Source organism: Macaca mulatta, chromosome 2 (genome assembly GCF_049350105.2).
Source record: "Macaca mulatta isolate MMU2019108-1 chromosome 2, T2T-MMU8v2.0, whole genome shotgun sequence".
NCBI lineage: Eukaryota > Metazoa > Chordata > Mammalia > Primates > Cercopithecidae > Macaca > Macaca mulatta.
This window is the reverse complement of record NC_133407.1, coordinates 183,221,628-183,243,131: the sequence shown is the minus strand read 5'-3', so window position 1 is coordinate 183,243,131 and position 21,504 is coordinate 183,221,628. Positions and strand designations below refer to the sequence as shown.

At 44.8% G+C, this 21,504-nt stretch overlaps 1 protein-coding gene across 2 annotated transcripts; it reads left to right on the top strand.

Moving 5' to 3' along the window:
• The first annotated feature begins 1,160 nt into the window (after nt 1-1,160).
• NIT2 (nitrilase family member 2) lies at nt 1,161-20,661 on the top strand. Of its 2 annotated transcripts, XM_015129494.3 has the most exons (10): nt 1,161-1,380; nt 4,686-4,804; nt 5,422-5,542; nt 6,690-6,778; nt 13,077-13,170; nt 13,673-13,747; nt 15,685-15,763; nt 17,761-17,859; nt 20,086-20,141; nt 20,491-20,661. In XM_015129494.3, exons 1-10 carry the CDS (start codon nt 1,224-1,226, stop codon nt 20,580-20,582), a joined length of 981 nt encoding a protein of 326 aa, XP_014984980.3. In that variant the 5' UTR covers nt 1,161-1,223; the 3' UTR covers nt 20,583-20,661. The 2 variants fall into 2 exon arrangements, with proteins under 2 accessions (XP_014984980.3, XP_028700518.2); XM_028844685.2 differs by lacking the exon at nt 13,673-13,747 and having other exon boundaries at nt 1,187-1,380.
• The last annotated feature ends 843 nt before the right edge of the window (nt 20,662-21,504 follow it).

Genomic DNA, 21,504 nt, shown 5'->3' with positions numbered 1-21,504 from the left:
AACTTCTACAAAGTTTTAATCTAGTACCATGAACAGCTGTATCCTCCTCCTAGATTTAATAATTAACATTTTGCCATATCTGCTTTATCTTATGTATTTTCTTTTTGCTGACGATTTTCAAGTCAAACATTCTGACAGTTCATCCCTAAATACTTCCTCATTTTCTAAGAATAAAGACATTGGCACAATCACAACATATAGCACACAAAATAATTCATAAAGCATCGAATATCTCGTTCATAGTTAAATCTCCCTAGTTGCCCCCAAAATGTTTTTATAGTGTTCTTTTACAAACCAGGATCTGTTTCAGTATAAACTATTCTGGGGCATTCCAAAAGGTGGTAAGTTTTGGAATTTTGTTCCACAAGTTTGACAAGGCACAAAACCACAAAACACGAAAATTAAAAAGCAATCTAATAAATAAAAATGCAAAAATCAGAGTCTATAGGCCGGGCTCAGCGGCTCATGCCCATAATCCCAGAGGCTCACGCCTATAAATCCCAGCACTTTGGGAGGCTAAGGTAGTAGGGACTTGAGCTCAGGAGTTTGAGACCAGCCTGGGCAACATAGCAAGACCCTATCACTACTAAAAGTAAAAAACTTAAAAAAAAAAAGAAAGAAAGAAATAGAAATAGCCAGGCACGGTGGCATGTGCCTGTAGTCCCAGCTGCTTGGGAGGCTGAGGACGGAGGATCACTTGAGCCCAGGAGGTCGAGGCTGCAATGAGCCGAGACTGCTGCACTGCACTCCTGACTGGGTGACAGAGCGAGACCCTGTCTAAAACAAACAAAACAAAAAAGAATATTAGCAAAGAGATGACAGTGTATTCGGGGACTGACTCGTTGAGAGCCTCGCGTTGAACCCTCAGCATCTTTCCCGTTGGTCTAGCAGGCTTGTAGTCAGATCCTACAGACGTCTCGCGTGCCTAAACCAACCAGGGTCATTCCATCCCCGTCACAGCGACTTGTTCAAATAGCTCAAGCCTATCAGCATACGATGTTACCCTGGCCACAGAGTTGATTCAACCAGCTAAAAGTTAGTCCTTTGGCGGAGAATCAGCAAACGCTACAAATCAGGGCTTTCGTCCCTGAAAAGTTCGGTTGTTAAACATTCACCAGCACACCACCTCGACTTAGGCTGTTCCCTTTTGCCCTTTGCCTTTCGAGGCATGCTTTTTCCGGACATTTCTCGTTGGTCCGTCCTGGTGTTCCAGGCGCACTGGAATGAACGCAGACCCCTGTACTCCGGGCCGGGCCCGGGAGGAGGGGTGGGGCGTGGCCTCTGACGCGGGCCCCGCCCACCGTAGCGTCGCCGAAGTCCGCTCGGACTCCAGCTCTCAGCCGGCGCCGCAGGTGGTGCTTGTCGGGAGAGCCATGGCCAGTAAGTGGCGCGGCCGCGCGCTGCAGCTCGAGCTCGGGCCGGAGGGGAGGCTTTGGAGCGGCGCCGGCGGTGGCTTGGCCGGCTCAGCCCCCCGCCCCGCGTCCCCGCCGTGCGCGGCCTTCCCTGATGCGGGCATTCGCGTGGGTCCGGGATCGCGCGGCGGGGCGGCCGGGCGTACTCCCGGGATTCCGGGCTTCCGGGGTGGCGGGCGAGGCCCAGAAAGCACCAGGCCGCCCGGGCCGCGCCGGCACCCGCCGCGTCCTGCTTGAGAGAGGCTGATGGACGTGTATTTCTCCACGGTGTGGGCCGCGGTGGTAGGATCCGACTCCCTTGGGTGTTTTCAAGTTGCGTGACCTCCTCCAGCACCCCCTGCACAAAGGTGCCCAGGCGGTTCTTCCTTTACCCCCTCACTTTCCAGCTCCAGATTTTGACTTGGATTCTTGCTGTGTCACTTACTTTGTTCAGTGACTTTGTGCAGCTTTCTCCCTGCAAGCCCCGTTTTTTTATCTGTAAAATGATGTTAATGATACCTCACAGAAGTTTATGTGTGAAGGACCTGGCACATTGCTTTAAATTTTATTCCCTTGTTGGTTCCTTCGCTCACAGTGTTTTATTCTTTTTTTGCCTCCCCTTTGTTGGGCCTTCGTTGTTAGATGATGATGAATATTAGGGCAGCCTTAAAAGTCACTGTGTCTCCACTTTACAGATGAGACGGAGTGACTGGCGTCTCGTCCTTAGCGTGAGGAACTGCCCAGTGGCGGGGTCTCCCTGCTGCAGCACGCCTGTAGAGGGGGTCATTTGCAGAATGACAGGCAGTCCTAAGCTTAGTTGAGGACCCCGCCCTTGTGGGTGAGATGTGTGGGAGAGGAAGCCATCAGCATAGCCATGGTGAGCTTTATCTTTCCCACCCTCAGAAGAAGAGACATGGCCAGGCACGTGGCTCACGCCTGTAATAGTAACACTTTGGGAGGCTGAGGCACGAGGATCGCTTGAGTTCAGGAGTCAGAGTTAGAGACCAGCCTGGGCAACATGGCGACACCTGTCTGTACTAAAATTAAATACAAAATTAGCCCGGCGTGGTGGCACGCCCCTGTAGTCCCAGCTTACTTGGGAAGCTGAGGAGGGAGGATGGCTTAACCCTGGGAAATGGAGGGGAGACATTTAGTGGATTTGTCTGCTGTGCTGGTAGCAGCTCAAAATATCTGTTTGCCCCAGAATAATCCCAGCTGTTATTTCCTGTTTAAGTTTCCTTTGTATTCCTTCAGATTCTGTAACTATGTAACAGGCTGCCTTCAGGGTTAAATTTAGTGCTTCTCACTATATTTAGGATAGATGGAGGAATGGGACATCTGAGTTTTCCTTTTAGTTAACCCTGAGCCGAACAGGCCCTCATCAGAGGCCAGGTTTATCATCGTTGCCGCTTCTGGAGACATTTGCATTGTTACAGGAAACACCCAAAGAGATAGCTCTCTAATGGTAGGATTTTCAGACTGGAGCAGAGGTGGGATGGGGAGTTTGGGCAGGCCATTACTAATAATTCCTGAAGTTTCGCAGAGCTTCAGAGGTTATGATGTGCTTTGGATCCTTTACTGCGGCGTCCCACCAGACCGTGAGCAGGAACTATGTATCCATCAGGGTCCAGGCAGAACGTGGAGACAACACTAGTAACTGGAACAAGGAAATTTATTTATTTATTTATTTTAGAGACTAAGTCTAACTCTGTCGTCCAGGCTGGAGTGCAGTGGCATGATCTTGGCTCACCGCAACCTCCACCTCCCAGGTTCAAGTGATTCTCCTGCCTCAGCCTCCTGAGTAGCTGGGATTACAGGTGCCTGCCACCACACCCAGCTAATTATTGTATTTTTAATAGAGACGGGGTTTCACCGTGTTGGCCAGGCTGGTCTGAAACTCCTGACCTCAGGTGATCCACCTGCCTTGGCCTCCCAAAGTGCTGGGATTACAGGTGTGAGCCACCACACCCGGCAGAAAATTTTATATTAAAAATTATTATCTGGCCAGGCATGGTGGCTCATGCTTGTAATCCCAGCAGTTTGAGAGGCTGAGGCAGGAGGATTGCTTGAGCCCAGGAGTTCGAGACCAGCCTGGGCAACAAAGTGAGATCCTGTCTCTACAAAAAAATTTAAAAATTAGCCAGGCATGGTGGTGCATACCTGTGGTCCCAACTACATAAGAGGCTGAGACATGAGGATTGCCTGAACCCAGGAGGTGGAGGCTGCAGTAAACCATGTTTGTGCCACTGCACTCCAGCCTAGGCGACAGAACAAGACCCTGCCTCAAAGTTAAAAATATTAGCTCATGGAAAGTGATTTTCATAAAAGCTAAAAGGGAACTCTAAAAAACAGAAGAAAAGCAAATAGATGTCTAGCTACCACCTCCAGGAAGGAATAAGCTTGGAAGAGCCGCCAGCCTCCTTGCTCCAGTGCTGAGCACAGACCTTGTCAGGGCTGGCTACATCATTTGTGGGGCCCAATCCCCTTGTTCAGAGAGCAAGGAAAAGTGCTGTTAGCTTTTCCTCCTGCAGTATCTCTCTCAACCTCTCATGGTGTTATTTGCTGTTTAATGTCATGTTCTCTTGGACACAGGAATGTTTATGGGGTAAGTGCAGACTTTTACAGGTGCCTGGGACCCCTGTCCTGTGAGTAGGCATGTGCGCAGCTCACGGGCTGCCAGGGCTTCCCTCTGCCAGCAGCCGGATCAATGTGCTGTGACCCAGCCAGTAGTGGGGAAACTGAGACAGACATCTTCCCTTCCCACGAGCTGGGCTGCCCATGGGAAGCACGTGAGCAACTTCCAAGGAATTGCACTTTCTGTGCTGGGACATACTCAGTATATGGATTGGAGATAGGCGAGAGGTCCAAGAACAAATAGTAAGGGACAGGACCATATTCAAACCCAGTCTTTTTACTTTAGCCATATTCTCATTTCATTCCCTACACTGCATAGTAAGAAGCTGGTTCGCTCTAGATTCTTGTGCTTGGCATGGGACTTTACCCATGCATATTGCTCTATCTCCAGATAGACTTTAGCACTATTGACATTTTGGACAGGATAATTCTTTGTTCTGGAGGGGGTTGTCCTAGGCATTGTAGGAAGTTTGGCAGTATCCTTGGTCTCTATTCATTAGATGCCACTCATACCTCATCAGTTGTGGCATCAAAGGTGTCTTCAGACTTTGTCAGATGTTCCCCAGGGGACATAATTGCCTTCCATTTGAGAACCATGGCTCTGTCTGAATCCAGCAGTTCAAGCTTCTGACAGCTGTTTTCTTTTGTCTTTGTCCTCAGCTTTCCGCCTGGCCCTCATCCAGCTTCAAATTTCTTCCATCAAATCAGATAACGTCACTCGAGCTTGTAGCTTTATCCGGGAGGCAGCAACGCAAGGAGCCAAAATAGTTTCTTTGCCGGTCAGTATGGGGGCAGCCATCCTGTTCTGGGCTCTGTAGACCCAGCAGAACAGTGTTTGCTAGCTCTGGTGGTCCTCTTGTATCCTGGGGTCGAGCAGTGTCCTTTGGAGCCCATAGATTGTTTTGTGTTTAACTGGAGGATGACCTTAGCAAGGGTCTTTGTAAGGTAGGATGTGCCAACACGGTCATAGGTCTTTAGCTTTTGGATCTTCCTCTTTGTTCAGATGAAGTAGCCAAAATCCTAGTATTTCAAGGGACATACGGAAAACTGAAATACTCAGTGCTTAGACACTTTGTTCCTTATATAATTAAGTCTTTATAGGACCAGACCATGTTGGTTTTAGCACTGAGCCTCCAACATTTTTTTTTTTTAAATGAACTCTGGGAGAGCCCATGTGACTTGTCTCTTCTAACCCACTAGGCTAGCTTTGTAGTCTTGCCTGTGACTACAGGCTGTTTACCCTTGAGATGTCAGTGTTTTTCTTATTAGCTGTGTTTTAACCCTTCCACTGAAAGCAGAGCTAGAAGCAGCAGCTATGGCCTCTTACAGCAGAACTTTAAAATGGATGGGTGTTTTGATCTTTTTTTTTTTTTTTTCTCTGTCAATATTTTTCTAGGAATGCTTTAATTCTCCGTATGGAACGAAATATTTTCCTGAATATGCAGAGAAAATTCCTGGTGAATCCACACAGAAGCTTTCTGAAGTAGCAAAGGAATGCAGCATATATCTTATTGGAGGTAACTTCATACCCACAAGGTATAATGGCCTAAACATTAAAAACATCTGAATGAACCAGGTGTGGTGGCGTGCACCTGGATTCCCTACTTGGGAAGCTTCAGTTTGGGAAGCTGAAGCAGAGAGTTTCTTTTTTTTTTTTTTTTTTTTTGAGGTGAGGTCCTGCTTTGTCACCAATGCTGGAGTGCAGTGGTGTGATCATGGCTCAGTGCAGCCTCACCCTACCAGGCTCAAGTGATTCTCCCACCTCTTAGCCTCCTGAGTAGCTGGGACTGCAGGTGTGTGCCACCATGCCTGGCTGATTTTTGTATTTTTTTGTAAAGACGGGGTTTCACCATGTTGCCCAGGCTGGTTTTGAACTCCTAGGCTCACGCAGTCTGCCCACCTTGGCCTTCCAAAGTGCTAGGATTACAGGCGTGAGCCATCATGCCAGGCATGTTTTTTGTTATACTAATAGAGGATTGAGAAAAAAAATTTTTTTCCATAGAGGCCACATACATAAAGGTAACTTTATTTTTGTGGTTTTGGAATAAATGTTTAAAGGTTTTATTTGCTTAAATAAAAAATAAGCATAGAAAAAGTTCTATAAATATAGCAAATAAAATGTTTTCTGTACGATGATATATTAAGAATGAGAAATGAAGGCAAAGCAAGAAGCCTGGAGATGAAACTGCATTCAGTGATAGAGAGGCTTCTGACTTCACATTCTCATCTTTTGGGATACAGTTTTGTTGCAGGACCTGGTGAATTCAAGTTAAGCAATGGGAAATTTTTCATTTTGCCCTAATGTTAGAGATTAAGTGTTGCTCAGGATCATGGCTGAATTTCAGGAACAGTTTGGTTATTTTTTAAGCCTGTCTTTGGCATCTAACCTAATCATATCCCGGCTACACTCTGCAGTTTATCTCTGAAAGATCATATTCAAGAAGGACCAAAAAAAAAAAACCATGATTAAATAACCCATAGAAGGGAATACTTATTCTGTATTGTAGAATGAGGTGTTGCCTTATTCTAAAAACAAAATGAATAAATAAACCGTAAAAGATGGGTTCTTTATTTTTGGAACCAAGTTATCAGGCTTTTATCCCTTTCTCACACAAGAATTGTTCTATTCTTTTTCTTATGGTATATTTCTTCTCTCAATGAAAGGCTCTATCCCTGAAGAGGATGCTGGGAAATTATATAACACCTGTGCTGTGTTTGGGCCTGATGGAACTTTACTAGCAAAGTACAGAAAGGTAAGTAGGAAGTGTGGCAGAATAATTTGTTATCTTTAAGCCAGCAACAATGTGTGGAAAAAAAAAAGAATTTGCTATGAAGTCCCCTAGTTCCTCTCATTATATCATACATGTATTAGGGTTTTAACTGATTGGCATAGGTGGTTATTCTCGGCCATCTGCATTTTTATATAAATTTTAGACACAGCCTGTCAATTTCTGCAAAGGAACAACCTATAGTAATTTTTTTTGTTGTTTTTTTGGTTTTATTTTTAGACGGAGTCTGGCTCTGTGGCCCAGGCTGGAGTGCAGTGGTGCAATCTTGGCTCACTGCAAGCTCCGCCTCCTCAGTTCACATCATTCTCCTGCCTCAGCCTCCCGAGTAGCTGGGACTACAGGCGTCTGCTACCACACCCAGCTAATTTTTTGTATTTTTAGTAGAGACGTGGTTTCACCATGTTAGCCAGAATGGTCTTGATCTCCGGCCTCGGCTTCCCAAAGTGATCTGCCTGCCTCGGCCTCCCAAAGTGCTGGGATTACAGGCATGAGCCACCGCGCCCGGCCAACCTATAGTAATTTTTATTAGTATTTCATTGAGTATATAGAGAACACTTTGGGAAGAGTTGCCATCTTTTTAGTATTAAATGCATATACATGGCCAGGTGCAGTGGCCCATGCCTGTAATCCCAGCACTTTGGGAGGTCGAAGTGGGTGGATCACCTGGGGTCAGGAGTTCAAGACCAGCCTGGCCAGCATGGTGAAACCCCGTCTCTGCTAAAAATACAAAAAATTAGCTGGGTGTGGTAGCAGACGCCTGTAGTCCCAGCTACTTGGGAGGCTGAGGCAGGAGAATGGCGTAAACCCGGGAGGCGGAGCTTGCAGTGAGCTGAGATCCAGCCACTGCACTCCAGCCTGGGCGACAGAGCGAGACTCCATCTCAACAAAAAAAAAAGATTTAAAAAAATATATATAAAATTGGCTGGGTGTGGTGGCTCATGGCTATAGTCCCTCATGGCTGTAGTCCCACCTACTTGGGAAGCTGAGACAGGAGAATCGCTTGAACTTGGGAGGTGGAGGCTGCAGTGAGCCAAGATCGTGCCACTGTACTCCAGCCTGGGCAAGACAGAGCGAGACTCTGTCTCAAAAAAAAAAAAAAATGCATACGTTTAGAATCATTAAGTCTTCTTGATGAGTTAACCCTTTTATCATTATGAAATGTCTCTTTTTTTTCTTGTAATACCTTTTGTCTTGAATTCTGCTTTATCTCTGCTATCACTGTAACCACCCCAGGCTTCTTATGCCTACTGTTTGCTAGTACATGGTTTTTCCAGTTCTTTGTTCTCAAGCTATATGTGTTTTCATATTTTAAGTGGATCTCTTGTCAACAGCATATAATTGTATCTTAATTTTTTCTTTATTCTGACAATCTGTGTCTTTTAATTGAAGTGGTTAGTCCATTTATATTTAATGCACTTATTGATATGATTGAATTTAGGGATACAGACATTTTGCTTTTTTTCCCTTTGTTCATCTTTTCTGTATTATTTTGGATTAATTGAATATTTTTTAGAGTTCTGTTTTAATTTATTTTTTTAGTTATACCTCTTTGCTTTTTTTTTTTTTCTTCCAGTTGTTGCCCTGGGAATTATAATATGCATCCTTAACTTTTCATAGGCTACTTAAGAGTTCATATGATATAACTTTATGTGAATTTTAAGAACCTTATAATGGTATAAGTCCATTTTTCTACCCCACTGCCCCTGCCCTTATTCTTTATGCTATAGTTGTCATTTGTAGTCCATGTATATATGTTATAAATCCAACAAAACAGTAATACTTGATTTAAATAGTCATATGTATTTTAAAGAAATTAAGAAGAAAACAATCTTTATGCTTATCCAAGTATTTATCATTCCTGGTGTTTTTCTTTCCTTCCTGAAGATCCTTCTTCATCTGGTATATCCTTCAGACCGAAGGCCCTCGTTTAGAACTTTTGTACTGAGGATCTGTTAGCTAGGAATTCTGTTCGTTTTTCTTTACGAATATGTCTTTACATTGTTTTCATTCTTGAAAGATAATTTTGCTGGAATAGAATTTTGGATTGATAGTTTTCTTTTTTTTTTTTCCCACTAGTAGTTGTTATCTAGTCTTTTTTTTTTTTTTTTTCCTTCCCTGATGAGAAGTGGGTAGTAATTTGTATTGTTCCCTGGGACATAATTTGTTGTTTTTCTCTTCCTCCTTTGAAGATGTTTTCATAATCTTTAGTTCTTAGTCTTTTGACTTTGATATGCCCAGATGTGGTTTCCTTTGTCTTTGTCTTCCTTGGTACTTCTTGAAACTGTAAACTTAAATCTTTCACTGTGTTTGGGAAGTTTTTTTGACACTATTGTGTTAAATATTTTTCTGTTCCTTTTTCTTATGGAGCTCCAGTGTATATACATTATATTTTTAAATATTTTTTCAGGTCACCAGGCTCTGTTTTTCTGTTTTTGTTTTTCCAATACTTTTTCCTTCTCTTCTACAGATTAATTTCTGTTGATCTTTCAGACTTATTCACTGTTTCTTCTGTCTTGTTCAATTTCCTGTAAGCCAACACAGTGACATTTTAAAAAATTCAGATATTAAAATTTTCAGTTCTGAAATACCCTTTTGTTTCTTTTTTATAGTTTTTAGTACTCTATATTTTCTGTTGGTTCATTAAAAGCATATTTTTCTTTACACTCTTGAGCTTAGTCAGTTTCTATAGCTGCTTTAAAGTCTGATAATTATCACATCTGTGTGCCACAGAATGAGACTCTTAGGCCTTTAAAAGGCCTTTGATGTAAATAAACTCATGTCTAAACAAACAACAACAACAAAATTGTAACATCTGGGTCATGGCAGGATCTGGGTTCATTGATTGCCTTTTCTTTGCAGTTTGAGTCACATTTCTGTTTCTTTGAGTATCTACTAATTTAAGATTGTATAGTGGATTATATGTTGTAGAGATTCAAGATTCTATTATAGTCTTCCAAAAAGTGTTGAATATTTTGTTTTAACTGATGGTTAACTTGGTCGCACTCAAACACCAAACTCGCATCTTCTTTGTAACGTGGGCAGCAACTTTAGCTGCTCTGTTCTATCTGGTTGTTCTGCCCTACTTCTGTTTAACTCAGTGATCAGCCAGAGATTTAGAAAGATTTTATATGTAGAATTTAGGGCTCTTGACTCTTTGCTTTCTCCATTTCAGGATTTCCTCCCTTGGTTCCAGCTCTGGTTTTCAAGCCAGTGTGATTATGGGTAATTTTCACCCCACTTATCACAGCAGCTAAGACCTTGCTTCAGGGTAACAGTGGTAAATAGAACCGGGAAGTTCATCCAGGGCTGTTCCCTGCTTCCACATGTTTGTGTTCTTCTCTTCAGGTTTTGCCTGCTTTGTTTTGGTCATTCTTCAGTGCTTTAAGTAGTTGTGCCTTTTATTTTGCCCAGAGTTCATAGTTAACTACAAGAGAGCTGGTCTGATAGGAGCTACTGTGCACCTGCTGGAAGGACAGCCAGCACTGGGCTATTAACCCAACTCTTTGAAATACATCTTTTTAGTATTAAGTTTTCCATCCCATGAATGTGGTATATATCCTGACATTTATTACGCTTTCTTTACTTTCTCTCAATTTCTTTTTATAGTGTTTTGGGTATAATTTTGTATAACATTTGTGAGATTTATTCCTCATTGGTGTTTTTAGATGCTTTTTCATTTTCTGTTTTGTTGTTGTTGTTGTTTTTTTTTTTTTTTTTTTTTGAGAGGGAGTCTTGCTCTGTCGCTTAGGCTGGAGTACAGTGGTGTGATCTCGGCTCACTGCAACCTCCACCTCCCTGGTTCAAGCCGTTCTCTTCTTTCAGCTTCCCAAGTGGCTGGGATTATAGGCACACACCACCATGTCTGGAAAATTTTTGTACTTTTAGTAGAGACAGGGTTTCACCATGTTGTCCAGGCTGGTCTTGAACTCCTGACCTCAGGTGATCTGCCTGCCTTGGCCTCCCAAAGTGCTGGGATTACAGGCGTGAGCCACCATGCCCGGCCCATTTTCTGTTTCTTGCTAATATATAGAAGTAGAGCAAGTTTTTAAAATATTGACTCTGTGGTGAGGCACGGTGGCTCCTGGCTGTAATCCCAGAACTTTGCGAGGTAGAGGCAGGCAGATTGCTTGAGTTCAGGAGTTGGAGACCAGCCTGGGTAACATGGCAAAACCCCTTCTCTACAAAAACTACAAAAGAAATTAGCTGGGGTGGGGGTGGGGTATGCCTGTAGTCCCAGCTACTCAGGAGGCTGAGGTGGGAGGATCGCTTGAGCCTGGGAGGACAAGCCTGCAGTGAGCCAACATCACACCACTGCACTCCAGCCTGGGTGCCAGAGCACGACTCTGTCTCAAAAAAATTTTTTTTTAATGAAAAAAACTTACAGCAACCTTGCTAAACTCACTCATTAATTCTAATAATTTGTCTGTAGATTTTTTAAAATTTCTAGGTACATAATTATATCATCTGAGAATAATGACAGATTTCATTTTTTCTTTTCAGTTGTTACAGTTTTTACTTCTTTTCTTTTCTTTCTTGCTCTGTTTAGGCTCTCTGGTACCTGTACCAAGCAGGTGTCCTTGTCTTGTTCCCAATCTCAGTGGGAGAGTTTTCAGTATTTCATCATCAAGTATGATGTTTGTTTAGGTGTTTTGCAGATAGTCTTGATCAGATTAATAAAGTTCCCTTCCTAGAAGTTTTTCTTTCTGTTTTTTTTTTTTTTTTTGAGACGGAGTCTCTCTCTGTCGCCCAGGCTGGAGTGCAGTGGCGCGATCTCGGCTCACTGCAAGCTCCGCCTCCCGGGTTCACGCCATTCTCCTGCCTCAGCCTCTCAAGTAGCTGGGACTACCGGGGCTCAGCACCACGCCCGGCTAGTTTTTGTATTTTTAGTAGAGACGGGGTTTCACCATGTTAGCCAGGATGGTCTCGATCTCCTGACCTCGTGATCCGCCCGTCTCGGCCTCCCAAAGTGCTGGGATTACAGGCGTGAGCCACTGTGCCTGGCCTCTGTTTTGTTTTTTAAATCGGGAATGGCTTAGAAGTTTACCAAATGCTCATACATCTTTTGAGATGATCATGTGATTTTTTCTTCTTTATTTTGTTACTTTAGTAAAATCGATTGATTTTCTAATCTTAAACAGCATTTGTTTTCTTTGAATAAATCCAATTTGGAAGTGATGCATTATTCTTTTGCTGAATTTGGTTTGCAGAATTTTTACCTATTTTTAAATGCCCACCCACTTTCCACCTCTCCTGTCAATTTGTCAGTTTGATTCTGATAAGTCTTTTTTTTTTTGAGACAGAGTCTTGCTCTGTCACCCAGGCTGGAGTGCAATGGCGCAATCTCGGCTCACTGCAACCTCCACCTCCCAGGTTTGAGCAATTCTCCTGCCTCAGCCTCCTGAGTAGCTGGGACTATCGGCGTGCACAATCACCCCCGGCTAACTTTTCTTCTATTTTTAGTAGAGACAAGGTTTCATCACATTGGCCAGGCTGGTCTCAAACCCCTGACCTCAGGTGATCCACCCACCTTGGCCTCCCAAAGTGCTGGGATTACAGGCGTGAGCCACCATGTCCAGCCTGACTCTGAGAAGTCTTTATTTAGTGCATATATATATATATATATATATATATATATATATATATATATATATTTTTTTTTTTTTTTTTTTTGAGACGGAGTCTCACTCTGTTGCCCAGGCTGGAGTGCAGTGGCGCTATCTCGGCTCACTGCAAGCTCCGCCTCCCGGGTTCACGCCATTCTCCCACCTCAGCCTCCGGAGTAGCTGGGACTAGAGGCGCCCGCAACCACGCCCGGCTAATTTTTTGTATTTTTAGTAGAGACGGGGTTTCACCGTGTTAGCCAGGATGGTCTCGATCTCCTGACCTCGCGATCCGCCCGTCTCGGCCTCCCAAAGTGCTGGGATTACAGGCTTGAGCCACCGCACCCGGCCTAGCGTTTATATTTTTAAAAAGCAACACATTAGTTACCTGCCATGAGAAACCTAGAGGTTGATTTGCATACCACATATAAAATAGGGGTTATAAAAGGTACAGCATCATTTTTCCAGTTCCCTGTGGTAGAATTCATTTTGATAAGGTGTCAGTCAGCTTGTGGGGTGGATTATGAGCAGTCTGGGGGTACTCTTCGCATAGTTGATCTTAGAGCACCTTCTGTATCCACCCAGGGAAAGATATTGTCGTTACTGCCATTCCATTTTACGTGCTGGAAAAGAGGTAATCAAATCCATTATTTGTGATGCAGATCCATCTGTTTGACATTGATGTTCCTGGAAAAATTACATTTCAAGAATCTGAAACGTTGAGTCCGGGTGATAGTTTCTCCACATTTGATACTCGTATGTACCAGATAAGTTTGCCTCTTTAGCAATCTCAGTAGAAGACAATCAGGTATTTATTTCTTTTTTGTCTCTCTCCAATTTCTTCACATAACCTAACTGAAAGACCGTAAATGAGAAAGGCAGAGAATTATCACCGATCTAGAAAGTTCGGCCTTATTTGAGAACTAAGGATTTGACACGATTTTGCCCTTTGAGTTGATTGTAGCCTCCTGTTATGGCTTCCAGAGTATACCTATTAGGCCATGGTTGAGTACCTCCCATCTAGATAATAAGCATTCAGTGAGAATGCATTTCTCATCTTTACTCTGCTGATGTAAATGATGTCTTTATGAGATGAAGTCCAAGTAGGAATGAGCTCGTCCATGGTCTCTGTCCTCAGGTCCTGTGTTAATTTATCCCTGTCAGTGTTTTGTGATCATTAAGTCATGGAGGGGCTCCTCTGCCACACCACGCTGTAGGGAGTTAACTTTCCACGTGTGCGTTTTCTGTTTGGAAACAGCTTACTGCAGAGTGGGTCTGGGCATCTGCTACGACATGCGGTTTGCAGAGCTCGCACAAATCTACGCACAGAGAGGTGAGGCACTGCAGCAGCTGTGTTATGTGGGTGCTTGGAGGCTTGGTTCTAGGCTGGTCTAGGTGGGATCCTTAGTCAATAAAAGCTGGGAGGGGGCTCTTTCATCTCTCCATCACCAGCCCTTTCACCCCCTTGAGGCTTCCCAGACTTTTGCTGCGTGTGGATAACAGGGTTTTTCAGGGATTGTGATTAAACACATCATGTAAGGTAGGAGCTATGCTCATAAAGGTCTGGTCTACCCTTGAGTCCTTCTTGTTACTGTGTTCGGAGAGTCACTTGAAGCCCAGTAGAAATGAAGTGGATTTCACCACTCAGTACCCCTAGACACTGGGTAGAGTGGAAATGTAGTCTGTGATATTTCGGTCCAGACGAGGAGAAATGTGCCAGTGTCTGGGAAGAGCCAGTTCAAAAGATGTGGGTTCTAGTTCCAACTCTTCCCTTTAATTGGCATAGTGCTTTGGTGAAATGATTTAACCTCTAGAGCAGTGTGGTTCTCAGTTTAGTCACAGGAATGATATGAGGAGTAAGAAGAGAGAACCTATAAGCCCCTCGTGTGGTACTCAACAAATCCCAGCATCCTTACTAGACTGCTTGAAGCTACTTCCAAATAGACTGTCACTTAACCAAGTGAAGCGGGTGGAAATGGTTTGACTGCCTGCTCAGAAGGGGGAGGTGCATGGGCTCTGGGGTCAGTAGTCTCTGTTGAGCCATATATCAATAAGCATTAGGGCAACTACTCTGCCCCTAATTTCAGTTGAAAAGAATTACAAAAAGTGATCATTGGCCATGTGGAGCTGACATATGGAGCTGAGAGAAATTTGTTTTTTTGTTTCTGTTTTGTTTTTGGGTTTTTTTGGGAGACAGAGTTTAGCTCTTTCACCCAGGCTGGAGTACAATGGTGTGATCTCAACTCACTGCAACCTCCACCTCCCAGGTGATGCACCCGCCTGGCCATAATTTCGAGGCCAGACTGGTCTCGAACTCCTGACTTCAGGTGTATACCCGCCTCGGCCTCCCAGAGTGCTGGGATTACAGGCATGAGCCACTGCGCCCAGCCAGAGCTGAGAGAAATGTGAATGACAGTTCTCTACCTTATTTTTGTTTGTTTGTTTTGAGGCAGGGTCTCACTGTCACCCAGGCTAGAGTGCAGGCGTGATCCTGGCTCACTGAAGCCTTGGTCTCCTTGGCTGAAGTGATCCTCCCACCTCAGCCTCCCAAGTAGCTGGGACGCCACCACACCTGGCTAATTTTTAAATTTTTTGTAGAGATGGGGTCTCTCTGTGTTGCCCAGGCTTTCTGTACTTTTTTTTAAGTGAAGTTGATGCCGGTGGGCTAGGGGAGGCCCCCAAACACCAGTAGGACCTTGACCCCAGCCATGTCCATGCTACACTATTGCAAGAAGGAATTCAAGAATGAGTCAGAAAATAGTGAAAGTATGGAGATTTATTGCAACTATCATGGCACTGTTGGGTGTGTGATTTAGTATGTTAATGAGCTTATAATGAGGATAATGAGGTCCTAGGTGAAACCTAGGTCAAATCCAGCACCATATTGAGTCCACTGGGTCTTAGCCCTGGTTTCTCAGGGTCTTAGCCCCTAGCTTATACAGCCATTTCAACAGTTGCTTTTTGCTAGTCATATGAAACTGCTGCGTAGAATTTTCTGTTCTCTTGCAACCATCCTGTATTATTTCTGTCTCAAGGTCACATGTGATTTTGGTCATCAATACCACTTTTCTTGTGTGTCCATATGTGTGTGACTTTTAAAGGAATTCAGAGCCATATCTTAATTGCTGCTGGCACTGTCTGACTTGGCTGACATCTTCTTGTGTTTGGGAAAGTTTGAGTTCAGTCCCTGCTGGCTAAGGAACAGTGGGGAGGACTGGTGGTGCTGGGTGCTCACTGCATCCACTGTCCTTTGGCTTTTCTCTCCACAAGGCTGCCAGCTGTTGGTATATCCAGGAGCTTTTAATCTGACCACTGGACCAGCCCACTGGGAGTTGCTTCAGCGAAGCCGGTAAGAAAGGAACCATATATTCAAGCCTCTCGGTATGTCCTCTTTGTGGAAAGATTTCCGGTTGGGTGGAGGTGCCAGCCTTCCTGATGTGGATTCTGTCCCTGACTTAGGATGCCCTTGTATCCAAATGCGGTTGGAAAGGATGAAGCTGTAGGGAGGACTTCTACTGCTGGGCACTTTCTCCTCAGAAGCCACAGTACTAACCTCATGGATTTTGGAAACGGTCCTTTTTTTTTTTTAAGAGACGGGGTCTTACTGTTGCCCAGGCTGGAGTGCAGTGGTATAATCATAGCTCATGACAGCCTTGAAATCCTGGGCTCAAGAGATCCTCCTGCCTCAGCCTCCTGAGTAGCTGGGACTACAAGCATGCGCCACCATGCCTCGCTAATTTTTTATTTTTTGTAGAGATAGAGCCTCACTCTGTTGACCAAGCTGGTCTCAGTCTCCTGGCCTCAAGTAATCTTCCCGCCTCAGCCTCTCAAAGTGCTGGGATTACAGGCGTGAGCCCCAAGCCCTGCCGGAACTGTGGTTTTGGCATTTCAATATTCAGTGTGTTAGATGGGTAGTGATTTCATTTTTCTGTGATTAGATGTGGATTGTTCCCTCTTACGTCAGTTCCAGCAACTTTTACAGAGAAATTGAGAACCACGGAGCTTATGTCTTCAGAGCCCCAGCAGCCAATGAAAAGGCAGGGATTAGTTTAGCTTGACCTAGGGAGAGATCTGTGGTCTGTACCCAGCTGATTCTATGCCATTCAGATCAGGATGCTTATCCTACCCCCTCCTTCACACCGTCCTACTAGTCCTGACGGTACTGTGCCAAGAAACTCACTAGCTCTTGTTCTTCTAACCTGTAACTCCAGGGCTTTGCACAAGCATCTTTGGCAGGTCACAGGTGCCTTTCCTTAGTCTTCTAAGGCTGAGAGGTGGTAAAGGGCAAGTAGCACAGGCGGACGTAAGATGGAAGGGAAAATGAGTGTGACTGTGTGTGTGAGTGTGTCTGTCTGTCAAGTGCTCTACAGCCCATGAAATGCTGGTCAGAGATGAGGGTTTTCTTTAGAATTTTTAAAAGTTGAAGTAATACAAGAAAGTGTACTAATTTTAAGCATATAGGTTGGTAAAGTTTTGTGTGTTCACCTGCCACCAAGATGAACATACAGAACATTTCCGGCCCCCGAGGATGCTCCCTTTTCTGCCCCTTTCTAGTCATTACTCCTCCCTCTGCCTAGAGGTAGCCGCTCTTCTCACTTCTAGAGATGGTGGTAATTTGTAATGGAAAGGAAAGAGGTTTTAGCTGCTTGCATGGTGGAAGATGGGGGTAGGGGTATAAGATGCCATGAGTATTAATGAAGGTACAGTTTTGTCAAAAGAAAGAAAAGTTTCTGGGATACTGACATGACCCAACATGGGTCCATGAAGTCTGGAGGGCTCCCAGGTGAGGTGGTTTGATGTACCTGGACTGCGAGCTGCCATTTTTGTTCTATTTGAGGTGGTGGGACTGCCACCATGGGCACGGAAGCACCATGCGGCCTGCAAGGTGTATTGCTCTCATGAGGCCACTCCCGTTCTCTCCGGCCACCTTGACTTGCTTTAACCAGAGAAGCTCCTCTCTCATGTTAGCTTACGGCGGGTATCTCAGCAGCGGCACTGTTGACATGTAGGTGTGTAATTCTTTGGGGGCTTATCCTGTGCACGGTAGGATGTTTGCAGCATCCCTGGTCTCTACCTGCTCGATGTCAGTAGCATCTCCTTAGTCATGACAGTCAGGAAGATCTCCCGACATTGTCAAATTTGGTGGACAACATTGCTCCTTCTTGAGAACCACTGGCTTATGCAGTAATGTAACTTTAAAGAGAAGGTTCCATGGCTCTGGCTTCCTTCTACATCTGAGTTAGCCTGAACTGTCCTATTTTTTAAAAGAAGGATCTATCTACTTGGGTTAGAAAAATGTCAGATTTATAATGTATGATTTACCTCTTCCCTGTCTGTTGACTACAGGGCTGTTGATAATCAGGTGTATGTGGCCACAGCCTCTCCTGCCCGGGATGACAAAGCCTCCTATGTTGCCTGGGGACACAGCACCGTGGTGAACCCTTGGTGAGTGAGGCTAAGTGAGAACAGGCTCAGTCGGAGCTTCAGAGGTGGCTCATTGGCAGATGGGTGTTCCAGTTCCTGAGCAGCCAGGCGCCCACCTCTCACTCCCATTTCCCCACATATCCTGCCAGCGTTCTGTCTGTCTCTGTGAGGAGCTTCCACTTGAAAACCGTGTGGAAAGGAATCACCCTGCTCTCACGATCAAGCACTTGGCCTCAGCCCTCTCCTGAGCTTCTGGTGACCTCCATTGTCGGTCATACTTGGATCCCATGGGGAAGCAAGGCAGCAGTGACAGGCAGGTTGTAGTAAGAGACTGACATTTTTGGTTAAAATTTAAGTTGGCTGGCTAGTCCCAGGGTAGGAATGAGTTACAGGGGGAGGACTTTGCTCCCAGTATAATGGCCAGAGGAGCAGTAAGGATGGGTTCAGTAAGTGAAACTATGACCCTCTCCCCTACAAAAGGGTGAAGCATTTGATTCCTCAGTGGAGCCAGCACGTAAGCCTGCCCAGACACGGGTACAGACATACGCTCATACACATTCCTTATGGTCTACATTTGTACAGTTTACATCGTACTTTCACACACATGGTCTCAACTTGAACTCCCGGGAACTTGTTCTTATTAAGCCCAGTTTATAGATGGTAGAATTACAGAGCTGAAGTGGCTAGAAATGAATCCAGGACATCTGCCTTCAGAACTTGGATGTGTTCCACACTAGTTCTCTGTTCGAAAGCACGCACACACACTGGTATGTGTGTCTACATTTCCGGATGAGTATACCAGTAACAAGACTGAGAAGAGTGAAATATTGCTGTGGGGTTTCTGAGGGCTTCTCTCTTCTGCCTTTATAGGTAGGGCTCAGCTCAATGTGTGTGGTGGGGAGGCCTTGGAAGTATGACTTGTGTGAGATTCCAGTTGGCCTCCTGCATATTAGGCTTGAGGAGGGACATTGAAGGACTTAAGTTGCCTTGAAAATTTTCTTGAACTTGCATCAAGTTCCACTGTCCAGAGATCTTTGAAGGCCAGGGCAAATGGGGAAGAATCAGAAAATAATTCAGTTACATGTCATAAATGGTGGTGCTTGTAGCTCATTTGTGCCAAAAGTCTGTTTGTGGCTATCAGGTAAACAGAATCAGTTGTTATGTCAGATTATTTTGGAGAAGCTTCATTTCTCTAGATAAGGGTTTGAACCCTTGCTCTGGGCCAAGAGACTAAGCACTGAAGCCAGTTTCTTTCTTTCTTTCTTTCTTTTGTTTTGAGATGGAGTTTCACTCTGTCGCCCAGGCTGGAGCGCAGTGGTGCAATCTCAGCTCACTGCTGCAACCTCTGCCTCCCAGGTTCGAGCCATTCTCCTGCCTCAGCCTCCGAGTAGCTGGGATTACAGGTGCACACCACCATGCCCAGCTAATTTTTATGTTTTTAGTACTGATGGAGTCTTGCTTTGTTGGCCAGGCTGGTCTCGAACTCCTGACCTCAAGCGATCCACCCACCTTGGCTTCCCAAAGTGCTGGGGTTATAGGCATGAGCCACCGCACCCTTCCTGGAGATAGTTTTACAGGTCAGCCTTACCCTGGATTTATGAAGGAGGGTGGCTGTTCTCTAGTGCAGGGCTCCTGCCAGTGCGAGGTTATCCTCCATCCCCCACACCACTTCTACCCAGTCTTCAGAGGTTGAACTCTTTTCCCTCAAATCTGAACTGAAGCCCATTAACACAGGGGTTCAGGCATCACAGCCACCAGGGCACAGACCCCAGCAGATCTGGGGCCCTGCCTAGGCCCAGCTTCATCACGCTTACGTAGGGTAGCAGCCCAGGCAGGTATGAAGACAGGTCTGGACTGCCCTTGTAAAGGGGTCCACTGAATTGCACTCATGAGGGCATGAGATGGAGCTTCCCGTTGGTTGTAGGTAGCTCTATTCCCAGATCTTTATAACCATCAGATAACCACCATCTCCTAGTGGTTTGCAGTTTATGAAACATGATCCACAATTTTATCACTAAGCCCTCACAGAGCTTATTTCCACTTTATAGATTAGGAAATGGAGATTTAAAATACCTTGCTATAAGGTCACAGAGTTACCTAAATGATAGGACAGAAATCTGTACCACTACCTTCTTGTTTTCAATCTCATGCTTTTCCCTTTGGCCTGTGAGCTTGGGAGGAAAAAACAGACCTTGAATATCACCAAACATCAGTGAATCCACTCATTCTCTTCTGCATCTTTTTCAGGGGGGAGGTCCTAGCCAAAGCTGGCACAGAAGAAGCCATCGTGTATTCAGACATAGGTAAGATTTTCCCAGATATGGTTTAGGTCTCTGATGTCCCCATTGTTCTGAGGCCAGACTCCGTAGCTGGGAAGTCCCTGTCATTTGTAGGGGTTCCTTTATGCCCCTCCTCATTGATCTCTGAGGATATTCTAGGGTCTGGTTCTCTGGCCAAGCCCTGGGGAGTATATCAGCTTGAGTTTTCTTGGTTTGGTTTGAAAGGATGCCAGGCCATCTGTGCCCCTAGATAAGACCTATGTTACTAAGTTACTCACTAAGACTCTGGTGGTTTATACAGTGTGGGGAAGAAATCCCCTTGGTTAGTGAGGAGTTGCAAATTATTAATAGTGTACTTTCCCGTTTTTTGCAGACCTGAAGAAGCTGGCTGAAATACGCCAGCAAATGCCCGTTTTTAGACAGAAGCGATCAGACCTCTATGCTGTGGAGATGAAAAAGCCCTAAAGTTTATGTTTCTAATGTGTCAGAACAGGAAGATATGATTCTACAGCATAATCAACTCCCTATTAAATTCTTTCATGAAGGTTTTTGTTTTTGTTTTTAAACTCAGCCTGGTCCTTCCTAGGTTCTCTATTGAGATGACAAAGCCTCATTATGCTGACATTTTCCACACCACATTAAATCGTTAAGAAGGATGTAGCCTGGAGCCCGAGAGCAGAAACCTGGGCTGGTTCTGAAGCTTCTTCCGTACTTAAGTTGCCTCCAAGCAGTTTGTGAAAGTATCAGATCTTGGTATCCTGGTGATTGAGTCACCTAATATAAATATATTTATGTCATGAACCTCTTATCCCATTGCTGGAGCTGGAATCTTCATCATGTAGAAAACGTGGTCTGGTGCTATTCTTTTCCAAGCAGTACCTTGAAGTTCCATTTTTGGTTCATGAGTAGCTACAGGACGCAAGGTGACACATCTTTGGTGTTTGCCAGAGAAGTTGGCAGCCCCACGCCTCTTACCAGCCTTTGGGCTCTTCAAATTTAAAAAGGAGCTGCTCATCCAACCTCAGGCCCTCCGGGTCTTGGAGGAAGGACTGGGTCAACAAAGAGCCCCATGGGAGAATGGCAGTGGTGCCATTAGTGAAGGCAATTTAGTATGAATCTCTGCAAAAGATTTTTTTGATAGCGTTGAGTGTCCGAAAGTTCCATTATTTTTCTTTTTTCTTTTTCCCCAGTAACACTTTCTAGCTCCACAGATAAACAATCACTGAACCTAGTAGTTCTTAGACAGTCTGGTTTGAGAATCCTTTTGTGGTTAAAAATTAGGGACTGAGCCAGGCGCAGTAGCATGTGCCTGTAGTCCTAGCTACATTGGAGGCTGAGGCAGGAGGATCCCTTGAGTCCACAAGTTTGAGGTCAGCCAGAGACTGAC